Source organism: Mobula hypostoma, chromosome 1 (genome assembly GCF_963921235.1).
Source record: "Mobula hypostoma chromosome 1, sMobHyp1.1, whole genome shotgun sequence".
Lineage (NCBI taxonomy): Eukaryota > Metazoa > Chordata > Chondrichthyes > Myliobatiformes > Myliobatidae > Mobula > Mobula hypostoma.
This window is the reverse complement of record NC_086097.1, coordinates 189,389,007-189,410,666: the sequence shown is the minus strand read 5'-3', so window position 1 is coordinate 189,410,666 and position 21,660 is coordinate 189,389,007. Positions and strand designations below refer to the sequence as shown.

Sequence of the window (21,660 nt, the reverse complement as noted above, 5' to 3'; positions counted from 1 at the left end):
TCTGGTCCTCCAAGGGACCTAGATTCACTTTCCTGATATCTCTGTCTCCATCTTTGAAGACAAGCTGTCTACCAACATCTTTTATAAACATACCAATTCCCATGGTTATCTTGACTATACCTCTTCCCACCCTGTCTCCTGTAAAAATGTTATTCCCTTTCCTCAGTTCCTTTGTCTCTGCCACATCTGTTCCCAGGATGAGGATTTCCTTTCCAGGGCATCATAGATGTTCTCATCCTCCTCCTCCAAAAAAACAGGGTTTTCTTTTCTCCACCATTGGTGCTGTCCTCACCTGCAGCAGTAATGGATTTATTTTTTGAGTACAGAGAATAAAGACTGAATATTTCATACTATCTTAATTAGTACAGGTTAATCCCAGTGCAGACTCAAATATCCTCGTTTTTACACTAATCTTCCCTCCATCTTTCTCAAAGCAGCATTGCACCTTGCATTGAACAAGCATAAATTAACTTACAAATGTTTGGAAGACTGTTATTTTCACTCCAGAATAACGATATCTGTAACTTTCTCATTAATCTATAGTATGTAGCCAATGCTTACATTCATACACATTTAGAGGCTATGCTCAAAGTCAGTATTGACTTGTTCACTTAATTTTGAGAAAGAATGAAGTTATCATTCAGCATCTATAAAATAGTTCCCTGCAACCTGTGTTATAGCAATTCTTTGACTCTGCTTAAACAGGCTGATGAACTCTAACTTCTAGTGGTTTTAAAAAAAGCAGAGAAGTTGCCCGTTTTAACTTTGATAACAGTTATCTGAGATGATTTTTAAACCTAATACTGAATTGCAAATATATATTGGCTGTACCATGTGGAAGTCACAGATATTATTTTGCATTTTTGAAACAGGTTTGTGGGAAAACAGGGTAAACCGCAATCTTATAAGGATGAGTGGAGGACAAAAGTTGATTTTGCCAAAATTAACATTCTGGTTGTAGATTTACCTCTCCTATAAATCATTGAGTTTCTATTGATTTTGCTGTGACCTAAATATATTTTACAGTAAAGAGTTGCATAGTTATTAAGGCTAATTCCACTTAAATTGGATTTTTGCAATCAATACTTGTGAAACAGAGGAAATACATTTCATGCTGGATTTCTTAATTTTTAAGGTTCCAGCTGCTTCAACGACAGTAAAAGCAAAACGAGACATTGATCATACATCTGAGAGTGAAAGTGAGAGCTGTAAAGAGAATTACAGGAAGGGTGCTAGACGAACAAAGCTTCCAAGCCACAGACAAGTAACTGAATCTTCCAAGCAGCGAAGTGCCAAGCAGATGAAAAATAAAAAATCTGAGAGGTAATTCTTTTTTTGTGTGTGAGAATTTCACTTATTGTCCTCTTAACAGTGAACTCATTTCCTTAAAATTTTAAGTACAATTTACAGAGGATTTTCCAATTTTACCTTGTGTTGAAGGGTCTTTATAATTCATCAGTAGTTCATTAGGTGTGAAAAATGTTCAAATGTGTTTTATATACAAATTAAAGCATAATAGCTTTAAGCAAAGGAACTTAATAAGTTGAGCAGTCAGTATTTGTGGAGTGGGAGTGTTTGGGGAGAGAAAGGGTCAAAATTTCAGGTGGAAGTACTGCTTCAGGATTGAGAGTGAAGAGGGAAGACAGGCAGTATAAGGAGCAGTGGGGAGTTGTGAGACAGGAGCCATTAGATGATGGGTGAAGAATGAAAGGCAGAGGCCAGTGGGAGAGGGATATGTGATTTAGATATAAATTGGTCAACTGTTAATTTTGTGTCTAACGTGCAATAGAAAATACTGGTCTGACTGTCTTGGAGGAATACACAAGGAAAGTGACAGTTAAACATTGGAATACGGGAATTGAAACATTGGTATAATTATATTGTACCTGTAATAATATCTATGATTTCAACTGCTGTTGGGGCCCTCATTTTCTCTCGATGCCTAATGTTAAAAATTACTAACGTTAAAACGCCATCCCCTTCTCGCAATTCCTCCGTCTCCGCCGCATCTGCTCTCAGGATGAGGCTTTTCATTCTAGGACGAGCGAGATGTCTTCCTTTTTTAAGGAAAGGGGCTTCCCTTCCTCCACTATCAACTCTGCTCTTAAACGCATCTCCCCCATTTCACGTACATCTGCACTCACTCCATCCTCCCGCCACCCCACTAGGAATAGGGTTCCCCTGGTCCTCACCTACCACCCCACCAGCATATTATTCTCCGTAACTTCCACCACCTCCAACGGGATCCCACCACTAAGCACATCTTTCCCTCCCCCCCCCCCTGTATTCCGCAGGCATCGCTCCCTACACAACTCCCTTGTCCATTCGTCCCCCCCATCCCTCCCCACTGATCTCCCTCCTGGCACTTATCCGTGTAAGCGGAACAAGTGCTACACATGCCCTTACACTTCCTCCCTTACCACCATTCAGGGCCCCAAACAGTCCTTCCAGGTGAGGCATCACTTCACCTGTGAGTCGACTGGGGTGATATACTTCGTCCGGTGCTCCCGATGTGGCCTTTTATATATTGGCGAGACCCGACGCAGACTGGGAGACTGCTTTGCTGAACATCTACGCTCTGTCCGCCAGAGAAAGCAGGATCTCCCAGTGGCCACACATTTTAATTCCACATCCCATTCCCATTCTGACATGTCTATCCACGGCCTCCTCGACTGTAAAGATGAAGCCACACTCAGGTTGGGGGAACAACACCTTATATTCCGTCTGGGTAGCCTCCAACCTGATGGCATGAACATTGACTTCTCTAACTTCCGCTAATGCCCCACCTCCCCCTCGTACCCCATCTGTTACTTATTTTTATACACACATTCTTTCTCTCACTCTCCTTTTTCTCCCTCTGTCCCTCTGAATATACCCCTTGCCCATCCTCTGGGTCACCCCCCCCCCTTGTCTTTCTTCCCGGACCTCCTGTCCCATGATCCTCTTGTATCCCTTTTGCCAATCACCTGTCCAGCTCTTGGCTCCATCCCTCCCCCTCCTGTCTTCTCCTATCATTTTGGATCTCCCCCTCCCCCTCCAACTTTCAAATCCCTTACTCACTCTTCCTTCAGTTAGTCCTGACGAAGGGTCTCGGCCTGAAACGTCGACTGCACCTCTTCCTACAGATGCTGCCTGGCCTGCTGCATTCACCAGCAACTTTTATGTGTGTTGTTAAAAATTACTCTTCAGTGTCTGTTTTCAAATTGTCCATCCTTCTAGTTCAACTCATCCAAAATCCTATTATCAGTTTACTAGTCTGCATTCATCACTGTTATGCTTTTTAACTGGCATTGGCTTTTAGTGTACCAAAATGTTAATCTCTCATTCTTGTATCATATTTGTTAATGACATCACCACTCCAGATCTGTGCAGCCATCAGTGACCCAAACAATCATACTAGGTGATTTGCATGCATCTCTTCCAATCTAGCCAGCTACATTCAGTATTCTCACCAGGCATGGAGAAATCAAATGCAAGTAGGGTGATTGCTTTCTACAGCACCTGCACTCAATCTGCAATGATAACTGAGAGCATTGTGACTTCCTTTGGGGCAGGCGTGACTTATACAAAAAGGACGGGTTGCACTTGAATCCGAGGGGGACCAGTATCCTGGCAGGGAGGTAAGACTATTGGGGAGAGTTTAAAGTAGAATTGCCGGGGGGGCGGGGGTGAGAACCGAACTGAAGAGACGGAAGAAGGGGCGGTTGGCTCACAAACAGAGAAAGCTTGGAGACAGTGTTAGAGGGAGGAAAGACAGGTGATAGAGAAGGGATGCATTAGACCGATGGTTTGAGATGTGTCTACTTTAATGAAAGAAGCATTATGAACAAAGCAGATGAGCTTAGAGCATGGATCGGTACTTGGAGCTATGATGTTGTGGCCATTACAGAGACTTGGATGGCTCAGGGGTAGGAATGGTTACTTAGGGTGCCAGGCTTTAGACGTTTCGGAAAGGACAGGAAGGTGAGGCAAAAGAGGTGGGCGTGTAGCACTGCTGATCAGAGATAGTGTCACGGCTCCAGAAAAGGAAGAAGTTATGGAGGGATTGTCTACTGAGTCTCTCTGGGTGGAAGTTAGAAACAGGAACGGGTCAATAACTTGACTGGGTATTTTTTATGGACCTCCCAATAGTAACAGGGATGTCGAGGAGCAGATAGGGAGACAGATTCTGGAAACCCTGTAATAATAACAGGGTTTCCATGGTAGGATATTTTAATTTCCCAAATACTGATTTGGCATCTCCCTAGAGCAAGGGGTTTAGATGGGGTGGAGTTTGTTAGGTGTGTTCAGGAAGGTTTCCTGACACAATATGTAGATAAGCCTACAAGAGGAGAGGCTGTACTTGATCTGGTATTGGGAAATGAACCTGGTCAGGTGCTGGGTCTCTCAGTGGGAGTGCATTTTGGAGATGGTGATCACAATTCTATCTCCTTTACCATAGCATTGGAGAGGGATAGGAACAGGTAAGTTAGGAAAGTGTTTAATTGGAGTAAGGAGAAATATAAAGCTATCAAGCAGGAACTTGGAAGCATTAATTGGGAACAGATGTTCTTAGGGAAATGGATGGAAGAAATGTGGCAAATGTTCAGGGGATATTTGCATGGCGTTCTGCATAGGTATGTTGCAATGAGATGGAAAGGATGGTAGGGTACAGGTACCATGGTGTACAAAGGCTGTTGAAAATCTAGTCAAGAAGAAAAAAATGCTTATGAAAGGTTCAAAAAACTAGGTAATGATAGAGATCTAGGAGATTATAAGGCTTGAAGGAAGGAGCTTAAGAATGAAATTAGGAGAGCCAGAAGGGGCCATTAGAAGGCCTTGGTGAGCAGGATTAAAGAAAACTCCAAAGCATTCTACTAGTATGTGAAGAACAAGAGGATAAGACGTGAGAGAATAGATCGATCAAGTGTGTATGGAACTGGAGGAGATAGCAGAGATACTTAATAAATACTTTGCTTCAGTATTCACTATGGAAAAGGATCTTGGTGATTGTAGGGATCACTTACAGCAGATTGAAAAGCTTGAGCATATAGACATTAAGAAAGAGAATGTGCTGGAGTTTTTGGAAAGCATCAAGTTGGATAAGTCTCCGGGACAGGATGAAATGTACCCCAGACTACTGTGGGAGGCGAGGGAGGAGATTGCTGAGCCTCTGGCAAAAATCTTTGCATGATCAATGGGGAGGGGAGAGGCTCCAGAGGATTGGAGGGTTCCAGATGTTGTTCCCTTATTCAAGAAAGGGAGTAGAGATAGCCTAGGAAGTTATAGACCATTGAGTCTTACCTCAGTGATTGGTAAGTTGATGGAAGAGATTCTGAGAGGCAGGATTATGAACATTTGGAGAGGCATAATATGATTAAGAATAGTCAGCATGGCTTTGTCAAAGGCAGGTTGTGCCTTATGAGCTTGATTGAATTTTTTGATGATGTGACTAAACACGAAGATGAAGGTAGAGCAGTAGGTGTAGTGTATACTTCCAATAAATTTAGATTAACAACTTGCATTTAAACTTACTGGCCTTTTTTAAAACATCTTAGGAGTAAATAATTAGCAAAACTCTTGTGGGTGGGATGGTTGCGATGAGGTTGAAATACAGCAAGACAGTTAAATGAAGCTACTATGTTTTAGAAAAAAACATCACCTTCACATGCATTAAGAACTCTAATTGAGAAAAAATATAAAAAAACATTTGTGTTTTGTATTTACTTATCCCCCCTCCACCCAAGTTCCATAGGAGCAAATTTTATTCCAAATGTTGATTTCTTAAAGTTGACTTTCTGTGACCCAAATGGCTGTAAATGCAGGGTCTGTCTGTGTTGAGAGAAGATGCTCCTTAATATTAGCACTACGTGTGGATATTCTGTCTTAAAGGGTTTTCTTGTAATTCTACAGCTTCAACTTAGGATTTGTAGTCAACAATAAAAATAAGTGATTTGGAAATAATGAGTAGGTTAGCCAGCATCTTGAGGGATAGGGTGCGAGAGGGAGAGCACAGGAGAGATAATGCTTCAGAACAATAACTTTCTATAGTTAAAATTGTTTCAAATCCTAAATAATGCAAAATTTAACCACAAGTTATTGAGACATTTTATAGCAAAGAAACTAAGAATAGTCCAAATGACAAAATTTAAAATTTTTATATATATAGTTTGGTATAAAATAGTTTGTTCCATAAGACATAGCAGAATTAGGCCATCTGGCCCATCGAATCTGCTCCGCCATTCAATCATGTTTGATCCTTTTTTTTCTCTCCTCCTCAACCTGGCCTCCACAGCTGCATGTGGCAACAAATTCCACAAATTCACCACCCTTTGGCTAAAGAAATTTCTCCGCTTTTCTGTTTTGAAAGGGCACCTCTCTATACTGAGGCTGTGCCTTCTAGTCCTAGACTCTCCCACTATGGGAAACATCCTTTCCACATCTACTGCGTCTAGGCCTTTCAACATTTTGAAAGATTTCAATAAGATCCCCTCTCATCCTTATGAATTCCAGTGAGTACAGATCCAGATCCATCAAACGTTCCTCATATGATAACCCTTTCGTTCCTAGAACCATCTGGTAGCCAATTCTTTGCCAGATGGTTCTGGTTCCCCAACAATTGGCGCAGACCTTGTTAATCTGGGCGACATTTGATCCGGCATGACTCTTACTGTTCTTGTCATTCTCATCCGGAGATTTTTGTGGCAGATGTAGTGTAAGCTCAAGGGGCCAGCCCAAGACCACTACTGGGCCACCACTGTCGAAACCTGAACCCTGGACCCCTGCACCGCAGAACTCAGATGGTTCCTGATGTCAGCCTCCAGAGTCCTACCAGTGGCAGGGCTGAGGGACAGCACAGAGGCGCTGCTCATGGCTGCAGAAGAACAGACGCTGAACACGAGAGTAATAGAAGCGGGGTCTATCACACCAGACAAACCCCAAGATGCAGACTGTGCAAGGAATCCACTGAAACCATCCAGCACATAGTAACAGGGTGCAAGATGCAGGCAGTGACAGCATACACTGAATGGCACAACCAAGTTGCATGAATTGTGTACAGGAACATCTGCTCTGAGTATGGATTGGACACTCCAAGTCTAAATGGGAAGCACCCGAGAAGGTAGTGGAGAATGACAGAGTAAGATCCTGTGGAACTTCCAAATGCTGACTGATAAACAGGTACTGGCCAACCAGCCAGACATAGTAATACTGGACAAGGAACAGAAGAAAGCAATAGTATTAGATGTGGTAATCCCAAATGACAGTAACATCAGAATAAAGAACCTGGAGAAATACCAGGCTTGAAAGGCCAAATAGAAAGGATGTGGAAGGTTAAAACCAAAATCACCCCGCTGATAGGAGCACTTGGAGCTGTGAATCTCGACTGGGAGAATGGTTCTAACACATCCCTAGAACAACATCTGAGATCTTGTTCCAGAAGAGCATTCTACTAGGAACAGAAGGATACTGCACCAAACCCCCAAACTCCCAGGCCTCTGGTAGAGGACCAGAGATTGAGGGAAAAGTACACATAAACACCACACACCACCCAATAGGGGTGAAAAAAATATTCCAATAGGTAAATCTTCATACGTTAGTTATAGACAATATAGAACTCAACTATAAAGTGAATATTTCTGTAGTTTAATATTGTCAGCTATTTCTGAACATGAGATGGGTCGAAGGGTCTGCTTCTGGGCTGTAGTGCTCTATGACTGCGTGACTAGTTTTGAAAGTTATTTCAACTAGTTACTTCCAGTTGTGCTTTTGTATTACTGACAGAAAATCCCTACTTGTAGAATAACATGAAGAGATTTGATTATGATGATATTAACTTTAATGATTTCTGAAATTCTAATAGATTGCAACTGACACTGCTCTCTTGACATTCTTTCTGAGGAAAAGGTTTTGGGTTATTATTTAATTTTTTTAAAACATTAATTGCAATTGATTTATGCCTGATTGAAGCTATAAATCTTGCCTATTAATCAGAGGCCATTCCATTGAGATTGCTACAAATGGATTAGTTAATGCAATACAGTACTGGTTTTGAAAGAAGATTGTATCTCAGACTTAATACCCATTTCCATTTCTAAATATATGCAGTTTCAGCGTATCTTTTGAATGTGTAATTTATAAATCCCATAAGAAATATTTTGAGAATGGGATGTGAGTTGCAAGAGAATCTTTCATCTTTAGCTTGTTCTGTTCATTCCTGTGCATGTTGAAAGTTAATTATGTATGTTATCAAGCTGCAAAGTTATGAACTTACTAAAAAAAAAAGCACCTTGATGAAGTATGAACTAGACAATGTTATTTTTGGTATGCATTTATTGCATTTGAAGTTTCATTTTGAATATGTGCAAAATAGTTACATTTTATAAGACAGAATAGTAGTTTTTTTACTGATAATACACATGTGAAGGATGTGTACATAAAGGATCAAAATTTTAGTACTTCAGTTTTATTTTAAACAAATCTGGTTGAATATTTAAATACATGATTGTGCTTCTGTTTTGTTCCATTTCTGTAATGTAAAGTGATTACAGTTGTGTGCCAAGGTGAGGTATAATTGCCTTTTGTCTTAAGTACTTCTACAAGACCTGATGCATAGTTAGCTGACTTTCCCAGTGTTTGTACTCCAAAGGCTTGAATTAACATTTTGGTTCCACTGCATTAATTTCCATTTTTTCTCATTTCACTGCCTCAATTGTTTAATTTTGAACCCCATATATGATTGATTAATAAACATACTTTAATTTCAGTAAGATATTATCCTCTAAACAACTTATATGTACACTTCGAGGCATGCAACACAATGCTGGCCACAAAAGCAGCCACTGTCTGAAACAGCAACAAATGTGAATAGGACTCTGCAGAGTCTCAACCCCTGTCAGGCAGTTAGGCCAGACAACATCTCAGGCCACGTACTCAGAGTGACATCTTCACGGACACCTTTAACACTTCATGCATCCAAGCTGCTGTCCCCACAGGCTTCAACTCAGACACTATCATCCCTGTACCAAAGAACTCTACACCTTCAGAACAAAACTGACATCAATCATCATGAAGTGCTTTGAATGGCTAATAACGGGACATATCACAAACTCCTTTACTGCCACACTGGACACTCACCAACATGCTTACCAGCAAAACTGCTCCATGACAGATGCCACAGCATCAAGGTCACTCAAGTACAAGGACTCACAGCATCAAGGACAAATTAAATCAAAGTCACTATCCCTGCACACAAAAAAGTACACATCAGGTGATTAGAAATAAATGCTGTTATTTTAAAAAAAAGTTTCCCTGAGATCATATCCATGCCACATCTTCAAAAAAAAATGCCACCAAAGCTGTCATATACCTGACCTTGACACACCTAGAAAACAAGAATACTTGTGTCAGAATGCTGTTTCTGGATTTCAGTTCGGCATTCGGCACTGTTGTTCTACAGACTTTGAACAAACTCCTACTTCTTTGTCTAAATACACCGCTGTGCAACTGGGCGTTGGACTTCCTAACCAATGGACCTCAGATATGTCAGGATGCGCAACTGCTCCTCCCTCCCCATCATCCTCAATACGGGTGTTCCCCAGGCTGTGTGCTGAGACCATTCCTGTACAGTCTGCTTATATGACTGCATGGCCAACCACCTGAGTAATCATGTTGTCAAGTTCGCTGATGACACGACAGCAGTGAGGCTCATTACCAACAACAATGCGATGACTTACAGAGAGTGGGTGGAAGAGCTTGAAGCTTGGTCCCAGATAAATAACCTCTTCCTCAATGTTAACAAGACAAAGGAGATGGTTAAACATGAGAAGGTCTGCAGATGTAGGAAATCCAAAGCAACTTGCACAAGATGCTGAAGGAAAGCAGAAGGTCAGGCAACATCTATGGAAATGAACAGCCAGTCAATGTTTCGGGCCTAGACCCTTTCAGGACTGGAAAGGAAGGGGGAAGATGTCAGAATAAAGGGGGGTAGGTGAGTTGGGGAGGGAAAGGAGGATAGCTAGAAGGTGATGGATGAAGCCAGGTGGGTAAGAAAGATGAAAGGCTAGAGAAGAAGGAATCTGATAGAAGAGGAGAAAGGAAAAAGGGAAGGAGAAGGAGACCCCAGAGGAAGTGATATGCAGGTGAGAAGAGGTAGAGACCAGAGTGGGGAATAGAAGAAGAGGGGACGGGGAAAGGAATTTTTTTTTACTAGAAGGAGAAATCAACATTCATGCATCAGGTCTGAGGCTACCCAGACAGAATATAAGGTGTTCCTCCACCCTGAAGATGGATCGACATGTCAGAACGGGAATTAAAATGTTTGGCCACTGGAAATTTCCCCAGTTAAGGAGATGGTTATTGACTTCAGGAAAACTCATACCACTCACACCCCTCTTTACATCGGTGGCACAGCAGTGGAAACCATGAACAGTTTCAAGCTCCTGAGAGTGCATATATTGCACAACATTCTACACAATGAGAAAAGCTCACCAACACCTCTACTTTGAAGAGGCTGAAAGGAGCTGGACTGTTCACATCATCTATACAGGTAAAAGTTCAAAGTACATATGCAGTATACAACCCTGAAACTCGTCCTCCCCACAAGTAGACAGCCATGAAACAAAGAAAAACCGTGGAACCAACCTGTTCAAAGAGAAACATTGTACGCCTCCACTACCCCATGTAGAAAAAAAAAAGTACAAAAAGCAACAAAAACAAAAAAAAAATCAGAAACAGAAAATATAAAACACAAAAGACATATTTCAGGTGCGCAGTAGAGAGCATCCTAACAAGCCTCATCACTGCATGGTAAAGAAACCACACTGCAGCGAATAGGAAGGCTGTACAATGGGTAGTCAAAGCTGCCCAATGCATTCCCTGCACCAGCCTACCTGACAGCAGGGATGTATACAGAAAGGTGCCAGAAAAAGGCCAATGACATCATGAAGTATCCCACCCACCCCATCAGGGAGAAGGCTACATAGCATCCACACCAGTACTGCCAGACTCAAAAACAGTTACTTTCCCTCAGCAGTAAGGCTGATCAATACCTTCACCCACTAACCTACCCCTCCACATTCCCAACCAACATTACCTTATCATTTCCTGTCAGTTACCTTGTATGTACAGATGCTACTGTGTCTAGTATCCCTTTATGGACTTATAATCAATCTGTGTATCTCGGCTATCTTAATTATTTATGTATCTTGTGTTTTTTTTATTATTATTATTGTGTTTTATTGGATCTGGAGTAACAGTTATTTCATTCTCCTTTATACTTGTGTATAAATGACATTAAATAGTCTTGAATCTTGAAGAATTCCTTGATTGCAAAGGATTGTATGAAGTGAAAATGGGTGAACAAGGGAAGTGTCACTTCCATTGTCAGTCTTGTGGTTAATGTGTAAGCCAATTATTCATGAATTTGTTAACACTGGTATGAAAATTTCTGGTGTTATATTGTCATAGTGTTATGTATACTTTTAATTATCTTTCTCCACACTTTTTATTTGCAGAAAAGACATTAATGATAAGAAATTAGTTAACATCAATATAAAAGCATCAAACTGATGGAAAGGCAATACTACAGTTTTATAAAGAATATTTTAACGGTATCTGGAGAAAGGTCATATGGATGCAAAGGTCTTCTATGAGCTATTGCAAATAATGTGCTCTATGTTCTACTGTTATAACATTTTAAGACATTGTAATGCGAATAATTGCTTTTTGACCCAGGGTTGGACAACTTTACAAGCAAAAATTAAAATCCTCTGTAAAGCAACCAAATAGTGAAGATTTTTCCAGCAATTCACCAGTGGAATCTGGTGAACTTCAAATAGTAGGAAACACACTCAGGAATGCTTCAGTGCAAAAATCTCGACATAAATTACAAGACCATAAGGAAACAAATGTAACTGAGGAGTCCACATACAGGGTAAATATTAATTTTGTTTTTAAATCAGTATGTTCTCAAAATGTACATTATCTTGAATAGCTTGACTGATGTTGAGTCAATAAACATATCAGCATTCAGTACTGTTAAAGTATCCCATTGTAGGCTCTTTTAGATTGCTTGAATTATCAATTTTAAATATTTATGTGAAAATTATATTCCACATTTATACAGAAATGTTCTCTGATAACTATACAATACTTTTAAAATATCTCCATGGTAGGACTTGGATCTCTGGTTTTAAAGTGTAGATTCAAGTTACACTGTACAGGAATGTAATCTTGGTTGTGGCATAATTAGAGGACTTTATGGAATTTCTGTAAGCATGCTTTTCAAGTGACAAATTAAATCAAGGTCATTCTCCCTGCACAAAAATAACACATACAGAAGTTGATTAGAAAAGAAATGCTGTTATTTAAAGAAAAAGTAGATCATATCCATGCCACATCTTCAAAATGCCACCAAAACTGATTCAGAGTCCGGCCCTATAGCTCAGAAGGGTAGGGAAAGGAAGAGGAGGGCAGTTGTGATAGGGGACTCGATAGTAAGGGGGTCAGATAGGCGATTCTGTGGACGCAGTCCAGAGACCCGGATAGTAGTTTGCCTCCCTGGTGCCAGGGTCTGGGATATTTCTGATCGTGTTCAAGATATCCTGAAGTGGGAGGGTGAGGAGCCAGAGGTCGTGGTACATATAGGTACCAATGACATAGGTAGGAAAAGGGAAGAGGTCCTGAAGGGAGAATATAGGGAGCTAGGAAGGGAGTTGAGAAAAAGGACTGCAAAGGTAGTAATCTCGGGATTACTGCCTGTGCCACGCAACAGTGAGAGTAGGAATGCGATGAGGTGGAGGATAAATGCGTGGCTGAGGGATTGGAGCAGGAAGCAGGGATTCAAGTTTTTGGATCATTGGGACCTCTTTTGGCGCAGGCGTGACCTGTACAAAAAGGACGGGTTACAATTGAATCCTAGGGGGACCAATATCCTGGCAGGGAGATTAGCGAGGGCTACTGAGGTGACTTTAAACTAGAATGGTTGCGGGGTGGGAATCAAATTAAAGAGGCTAGGCGAGAGGAGGTTAGTTCATAACAGGGAGATGGGAACCGGTGCAGAGAGACAGAGGGGTGTAAAGTGAGGGTAGAAGCAAAAAGTAGTAAGGAGAAAAGTAAAAGTGGCAGGCTGACAAATCCAGGGCAAGCATCAAAAAGGGCCACTTTTCAACATAATTGTATAAGGGCTAAGAGAGTTGTAAAAGAGCGCCTGAAGGCTTTGTGTGTCAATGCAAGGAGCATTCGTAACAAGGTGGATGAATTGAAAGTGCAGATTGTTATTAATGATTATGATATAGTTGGGATCACAGAGACATGGCTCCAGGGTGACCAAGGATGGGAGCTCAACGTTCAGGGATGTTCAATATTCAGGAGGAAAGAACATGAAAGAAAAGGAGGTGGGGTGGCGTTGCTGGTTAAAGATGAGATTAACGCAATAGAAAGGAAGGACATAAGCCGGGAAGATGTGGAATCGATATGGGTAGAGCTGCATAACACTAAGGGGCAGAAAACGCTGGTGGGAGTTGTGTACAGGCCACCTAACAGTAGTAGTGAGGTCGGAGATGGTATTAAACAGGAAATTAGAAGTGTGTGCAGTAAAGGAACAGCAGTTATAATGGGTGATTTCAATCTACATGTAGATTGGGTGAACCAAATTGGTAAAGGTGCTGAGGAAGAAGATTTCTTGGAATGTATGCGGGATGGTTTTTTGAACCAACATGTCGAGGAACCAACTAGAGAGCAGGCTATTCTAGACTGGGTTTTGAGCAATGAGGAGGGTTAATTAGCAATCTTGTCGTGAGAGGCCCCTTGGGTAAGAGTGATCATAATATGGAGGAATTCTTCATTAAGATGGAGAGTGACATAGTTAATTCAGAAATAAAGGTTCTGAACTTAAAGAGGGGTAACTTTGAAGGTATGAGACGTGAATTAGCTAAGATAGACTGGCAAATGACACTTAAAAGATTGACGGTGGATATGCAATGGCAAGCATTTAAAGATTGCATGGATGAACTACAACAATTGTTCATCCCAGTTTGGCAAAAGAATAAATCAAGGAAGGTAGTGCACCCGTGGCTGACAAGAGAAATTAGGGATAGTATCAATTCCAAAGAAGAAGCATACAAATTAGCCAGAAAAAGTGGCTCACCTGAGGACTGGGAGAAATTCAGAGTTCAGCAGAGGAGGACAAAGGGCTTAATTAGGAAGGGGAAAAAAGATTATGAGAGAAAACTGGCAGGGAACATAAAAACTGACTGTAAAAGCTTTTATAGATATGTAAAAAGGAAAAGACTGGTAAAGACAAATGTAGGTCCCCTACAGACAGAAACAGGTGAATTGATTATGGGGAGCAAGGACGTGGCAGACCAATTGAATAATTACTTTGGTTCTGTCTTCACTAAGGAGGACATAAATAATCTTCCAGAAATAGTAGGGGACAGAGGGTCCAGTGAGATGGAGGAACTGAGCGAAATACATGTTAGTAGGGAAGTGGTGTTAGGTAAATTGAAGGGATTAAAGGCAGATAAATCCCCAGGGCCAGATGGTCTGCATCCCAGAGTGCTTAAGGAAGTAGCCCAGGAAATAGTGGATGCATTAGTGATAATTTTTCAAAACTCGTTAGATTCTGGACTAGTTCCTGAGGATTGGAGGGTGGCTAATGTAACTCCACTTTTTAAAAAAGGAGGGAGAAAGAAACCGGGGAATTATAGACCGGTTAGCGTAACGTCGGTGGTGGGGAAACTGCTGGAGTCAGTTATCAAAGATGTGATAACAGCACATTTGGAAAGCGGTGAAATCATCGGACAAAGTCAGCATGGATTTGTGAAAGGAAAATCATGTCTGACGAATCTCATAGAATTTTTTGAGGATGTAACTAGTAGAGTGGATAGGGGAGAACCAATGGATGTGGTATATTTGGATTTTCAAAAGGCTTTTGACAAGGTCCCACACAGGAGATTAGTGTGCAAACTTAAAGCACACGGTATTGGGGGTAAGGTATTGATGTGGATAGAGAATTGATTAGCAGACAGGAAGCAAAGAGTGGGAATAAATGGGACCTTTCCAGAATGGCAGGCAGTGACTAGTGGGGTACCGCAAGGCTCAGTGCTGGGACCCCAGTTGTTTACAATATATATTAATGACTTGGATGAGGGAATTAAATGCAGCATCTCCAAGTTTGCAGATGACACGAAGCTGGGCGGCAGTGTTAGCTGTGAGGAGGATGCTAAGAGGATGCAGGGTGACTTGGATAGGTTGGGTGAGTGGGCAAATTCATGACAGATGCAATTTAATGTGGATAAATGTGAAGTTATCCACTTTGGTGGCAAAAATAGGAAAACAGATTATTATCTGAATGGTGGCCGATTAGGAAAAGGGGAGGTGCAACAACACCTGGGTGTCATTATACACCAGTCATTGAAAGTGGGCAGGCAGGTACAGCAGGCGGTGAAAAAGGCGAATGGTATGCTGGCATTTATAGCGAAAGGATTTGAGTACAGGAGCAGGGAGGTACTACTGCAGTTGTACAAGGCCTTGGTGAGATCACACCTGGAGTATTGTGTGCAGTTTTGGTCCCCTAATCTGAGGAAAGACATCCTTGCCATAGAGGGAGTACAAAGAAGGTTCACCAGATTGATTCCTGGGATGGCAGGACTTTCATATGAAGAAAGACTGGATGAACTAGGCTTGTACTCGTTGGAATTTAGAAGATTGAGGGGGGATCTGATTGAAACGTATAAAATCCTAAAGGGATTGGACAGGCTTGATGCAGGAAGATTGTTCCCGATGTTGGGGAAGTCCAGAACGAGGGCTCACAGTTTGAGGATAAGGGGGAAGCCTTTTAGGACTGAGATTAGGAAAAACTTCTTCACACAGAGAGTGGTGAATCTGTGGAATTCTCTGCCACAGGAAACAGTTGAGGCCAGTTCATTGGCTATACTTAAGAGGGAGTTAGATATGGCCCTTGTGGCTACGGGGATCAGGGGGTATGGAGGGAAGGCTGGTGCAGGGTTCTGAGTTGGATGATCAGCCATGATCATAATAAATGGCGGTGCAGGCTCGAAGGGCCGAATAGCCTACTCCTGCACCTATTTTCTATGTTTCTATTAACTATCCATATAACATCCTAAGTAGTTTAAGATCTAGTAATATCCTATATAAAATAATTTATAACTTTCTGAGTGCTCTTAGATGTGAAAAATGCAATATCAGTGCAAATTTATTCTGTAGAACCAAATCATGTATATTTAACCCTTTCCAATATAAATCCAGTGTAATTATTTTTTAGGTGCTTATTCAAGAGTTGGATCAAGAGCGTGAGACAAGATGGAAGGCAGAGCAAACTGTGAAACAACTAATGGACCATATGAAAACATTACAAAGCCAGACTAATGAGAAAAAGAATTTTCAAGACATGGCTGTGCATACTTCAAACAGGTAACTGAATCATTAAATATTTGTTCTCAAATTTGCAATGTATACTGAAATGCTTAGTATTAATATAAAAGGTAGCTATGTGTGTAACTTAACGACCAAACCAATGACCTGATACAAGAGCAGATGAGAACAAAGAGTTGGGTAAGAAGTGATGTTTGACATATTCTATCACATAACTTGCTTTCTTACAGAACGTAGTTTAATTTCAGCGCAGCCTAAAACCATTATCAGCATATATTTTAAGCTCTGATGGCACCTTCAATTGGAATGATTTTGTAATACAGTGGTTCCTGTTCAAAATGGTCAGATAATAAATGTTTTATGACTGTTTTTGAAATAGATCAGTTTACATAACTTATGGTTATTATAATTAAAAAAAAACTCATTGCACCTCTCCAGTGACCACCTAACTCCTGGTTGCATGGAATTTTTGTTCTCCCTTTGACTGCATATGTTTCCTTCAAGTGTTTGATTTTCCTACCATATCACAAAGTTACACAGGTTGCTTGGTTAATAGACAACTATAAGTTACCCTGAATGTCTGTCTGGGAGTTGATGAGAGTGTGAGGAGAATAAAATTGGATTAGTGTTTAAGTGGGTGCTTAATATTTGATGTTGACTTGGTGCACTGAAGGGCTAGTTTCTTTACTGTCTGACTGAAAATACAATTAATAAACTACAGCTCAAACCCTTAAGTAAATGATTCCATGTAGTCAGTTTTGCACTGCTTTTTGGTAATAATAGCATAACAAATGCAAATTCCAAGTCTTCACTGTTCCATCAATTTGTATTTAAATCGTACCTTTAACATGAAGCAACTAAGGCGCTTAACAGGAACATTATCACATAAAATTTGCAACTAAACCCTGAAAGGAGTTTAAAGAATAATTGTTTAAATTCCTGGTCAGAAGTTGTATGGAATATCTTTAAGAAGGAAAGAATTTAAGTTTAAGAGGAGAATTCAAGAACTTGGGGTGTAGACAGTGAAGGGATGAAGCAATTGGAGGAAAGAAATCAGAATTAGTGGAATACAGATATTTTGGAAGGTAAAAAAGACTGGAGGAAGTTGTAGAACCATATGAAACAATACAAGGATAGAAAGTAAAGGACATGAAAGAAGAGATGGAATTTAAAATCAGTTGAGTAATGGGTTATAAATCAGTAAAATTTGTTTCATGTATTGCAGAAGGAGACGTGTTCCATGCTGATTCCCAGCAGAGCAATTTCAACAGTCTTTTGATTAAATTCCATCAGTTCTTTTTATTTCTATTTCAACTCTTACTTCTCTTTGATTGTTTTTGCCACTTACCTATACTAAGGTTAGCAATAATAGTTAAGCTACCAGCACATCTTAGAGACACAGAGGAAACCAGTACAATTCACATGACTATCAGCCTGTGAATGCTGGGAGACAGAGTAGGAGGGCTTTGGTGATAATGAGTTGAGGCCAGGTAGGTTATCTATGAAGAATAGAAACAGGAAGTATGTCTGTAAGGCCAGTATTCTGATCTGGGTGTCAGAAGTGGGAAGTCCGGGAGACTCCCAGCCTCCTGGAAGGCCACATCTGTGCCAGGTGTGTCGAGTTGCAGCTCCTTGGGGACTGGGTTAGGGAACTGGAGCTGCACTTCGATGACCTTCGTCTGGTCAAGGAAAGTGAGGAGGTGATAGAGAGGAGCTATAGGCAAGTAGTCACACTGGGGCCTCAGGAAACAGATAATTGGTAACAGTCAGGACAAGGAAGGGCAAGAGGCAGATACTAGAGAAGTACCCCTGTGGCTGTCCCCCTTAACAATAAGCACTCCTGTTGGGGGGGAGGGAGCGGCCTTCCTGGGGGAAGCAACAGTGGCCATGCCTCTGGCGCAGAGTCTGGCCCCGTGGCTCAGAAGGGTAGGGAAAGGAAGAGGATGGAATCAGTAATAGGGGACTCTATAGTTATAGGTCAGACTGGCGATTCTGTGGACACAGGAAAGAAACGCGGATGATAGTTTGCCTCCCAGGTGCCAGGGTCTGGGATGTTTCTGATTGCGTCCACAACATCCTGAAGTGGGAAGATTCTGGTACATATTGGTACCAATGATTTAGGTAGGAAAAGGGAAGAGGTCCTGAAAACAGACTACAGGGAGTTAGGAAGGAAGTTGAGAAGCAGGACCTCAAAGGTAGTAATCTCAGGATTACTGCCTGTGCCACGCAACAGTGAGTATAGGAATAGAGTGAGGTGGAGGATAAATGTGTGGTTAAGGGATTGGAGCATGGGGCAGGGATTCAGATTTCTGGATCATTGGGACCTCTCTTGGGGCAGGCGTGACCTGTACAAAAAGGATGGGTTGCACTTGAATCTGAGGGTGACAAATAACCTGGCAGGAAGGTTTGCGAAGGCTATTGGGGAGAGTTTAAAATCAAATTGCTGGGGGGTGGGAACCGAACTGAAGAAACAGAGGAAGGGGCTGTTGGCTCACAAATAGAGAAAGCTTGGAGGCAGTGGAAAGGGGAGGATAGACAGGTGATAGAGAAGGGATGCGCTCAGACTGATGGTTTGAGCTGTGCCCATTTCAATGCAAGAAACATTATGAACAAAGCAACTGAGCTTAGAGTGTAGATCAGTACTTGGAGCTATGATGTTGTGGCCATTACAGAGATTTGGATGGTTCAGGGGCAGGCATAGTTACTGTTACGTACCCTCGTAACTGGGTTGCCAAACCAGCAGAAATGGACCACTCAGTTGGAGTCTGGATTACTGGAACTAAGGAAGTTTTATTAAAGAAATAAGCAACACAGTACTCTAATAGAAAGGATATAAATGCAACAGGTTAGCAATGAATAAACACACATGTACACAGAACTAGGATAATAGGGTCAATCAGCTCTATCGCAGTCTAGGGGTAAAATGTTCAATCACAAGTGACAGAGTTCAGTTTAGTTCAGTTCGCAGTAATCGCCGTTGGGGAGAGAGAGAGCGAATGCTGATATTCAAATCGGATTCAACAGACCTTTGATATTCCTCGCAGTTAGCTTTCGGGCGAGCCCTTTGCAATGTCTTCTGAGGTCACCGACTGTGACCCCTCCGTTTCAGACACGATCGTTCCTCTGCGGTGAACCCGACACCCAGGCAAGGGTGGACGCACACACCAGGTTCCCGCCGACCGTATCTTTCCACCCTGTGCGTCTATGGCTGGTCCCGCGACCAGACCTCCAAAACTCCCATCGACTTGTGGGGGCGGACCGCTTCCAGGGTCTTGTTACCTCGTGGTGCCGTGTGTGGTGTCTCAACTAACCTGCCCCTTTTTATCCCCCTGCTGGGGTATCGCCTGTCCATCACACTTCAAACAGTTCAGGGTTCAAAAGGAGCCGGTCTTGACAATACTCAGACCGGTGTCTCCTTCTGTTAAACTCTCTCGTCTCTTCATTAACATTTCCAAATGCTGCTCCATTGTCTTACTTATCTCTCTCTCCTGAAGACAGGTGGCAGATCAACTGTTGATCCCACTGGTGCTAGCACAGGACAGTTAACATCTTAGTCTATGTGTACTTTCGTAACCCTCTTTCGTCACATTACTTAGAGTGCCAGGCGACAGATGTTTCAGAAAGGACAGGGAGGGAGGCAAAAGAGGTGAGGGCATGGCACTGCTGATCAGAGATAGTGTTGTAATGTGAGCATTATTAAAAGTAAGTTAATACTAATTAGGATAATGGAGGGTTTTACTTCTGTTCTTTTTACTTCCGGTGTTTCGTATATAGTGTGCCTGCCATGCCGTAAGGGTTGTTAAAGCCTCTATATATACATAATGGTTTTGAAGTTCGACATAAAGTGGTTTCTTTGGCATGAAGTTGTTGAGTGTGCCTTTCTCAAAGTAGAAGTTACCACATATTTTTGGCAACAAGGTGAACTGTGAACATAGCGGCACGTTTTTCGAACGGGACCTTCGCGTTTCAGATGGCTACGTTTGGAACTATCGGTGAATTTCTGGAAGGAAACGAGGACTGGCCAGAGTATGAGGAAAGGTTGGGACACTTTTTCTGTGCTAATGGAATTACTGAGGAGGCTAAGAAGCACTCTATTCTCCTGAGAGTGTGTGGCACAAAGACTTACAAGCTAATAAGGAATTTAGCCGCACTGTGGAAACCGGGGGACATTCCATATGACGGAACTGGTCAAGCTCGTGGGGAACCGCTACAATCGGAAAGCTTATGTGATAGTCCAACGGTGTAAGTTTCACAGCTGTTTCAGAACGCCAGGTCAGCCTGTGGCCAATTTCGTGGCCAACCTTTGGCAGCTGTCAGAGCATTGTGATTTCGGGGCAGTGTTGGAAGACATGCTCCGTGATAGATTGGTATGCGGCATTAATAATGACGGCATACAACGCCGTCTGTTAGGGGAAACCCCACCATTGACTTTCAAGAGAGCCTTAGAGATTGCCCAAGGCATGGAGATGGCTGCTAATAATGTCAAGGATATGCAGAAAGGACATGGGGGGGTCACAATCGGTGGCAGTGCACCAAGTCAGCAGGGAGACTGGTAAACAGGCAAAGCGGGTAGAATGTTTCTGGTGTGGAGGGACACACTATGCAAATGATTGCAAATTCAAAGACACTGTCTGCCATGCTTGTAGCAAAAAGGGATATTTAGCTAAAAAGTGCAGAAGTTCAAATGGTAAGATTAAGCCCGGGCAGGGGAAAGCTCAACAAGGTTAGACAACCACACACCATCTAGAAGAACAGATGAAGAGGCAGCGTGTGTCTACAACATGTTTGCAGTGGAAACAGATGAGGAACCACCTGAACCATATTATGCCACAGTCACTGTCAGGGGAAAGGACATTAAGTTTGAGATTCAGGGGCTTACTGCATCGGTCATTAGTGAGGAGACCTACAGGAGGACATGGGGGTACAACCTGCCTCCCATTAGACTGTTAAGGCTCAAACTTAGGACCTATACAGGGCAGCCCTTACCTCATTTAGGGGCGTTATATGTGGACATTTCAGCCGAGGGTCAGAAGGCTGAAGCCAGGCTAGTGATAGCTAAGGGCAGGGGACCCAGTCTTTTGGGTCGCGATTGGCTTCGCAAAATCCGGCTAAACTGGCATGAAATTAAGTATGCACACACGGCGGAGGACATTCTGCAGCAGTACAATGACGTTTTCAGGGACGAGCTGGGCACACTGAAGGGCGTGACAGTGAAACTCCATGTTGACCCTGAGGCTACACCATGTTTTTTTCAGCCCAGGCAAAGTCGAGGAGGAGCTGGAAAGT

The 21,660-nt window shown here is 42.1% G+C and overlaps 1 protein-coding gene across 2 annotated transcripts in view; it reads left to right on the top strand.

The window, feature by feature from the left end:
* Positions 1-21,660, top strand: part of lrrcc1 (leucine rich repeat and coiled-coil centrosomal protein 1) — a 122,234-nt gene that overhangs the window by 28,090 nt on the left and 72,484 nt on the right. For both annotated transcript variants that reach the window (XM_063041355.1, XM_063041362.1), the window contains exons 8-10: positions 1,136-1,323; positions 11,713-11,911; positions 16,265-16,413. In XM_063041355.1, the coding sequence (XP_062897425.1) occupies positions 1,136-1,323; positions 11,713-11,911; positions 16,265-16,413 (536 nt within the window). The remainder of the gene's footprint in view (positions 1-1,135; positions 1,324-11,712; positions 11,912-16,264; positions 16,414-21,660) is intronic.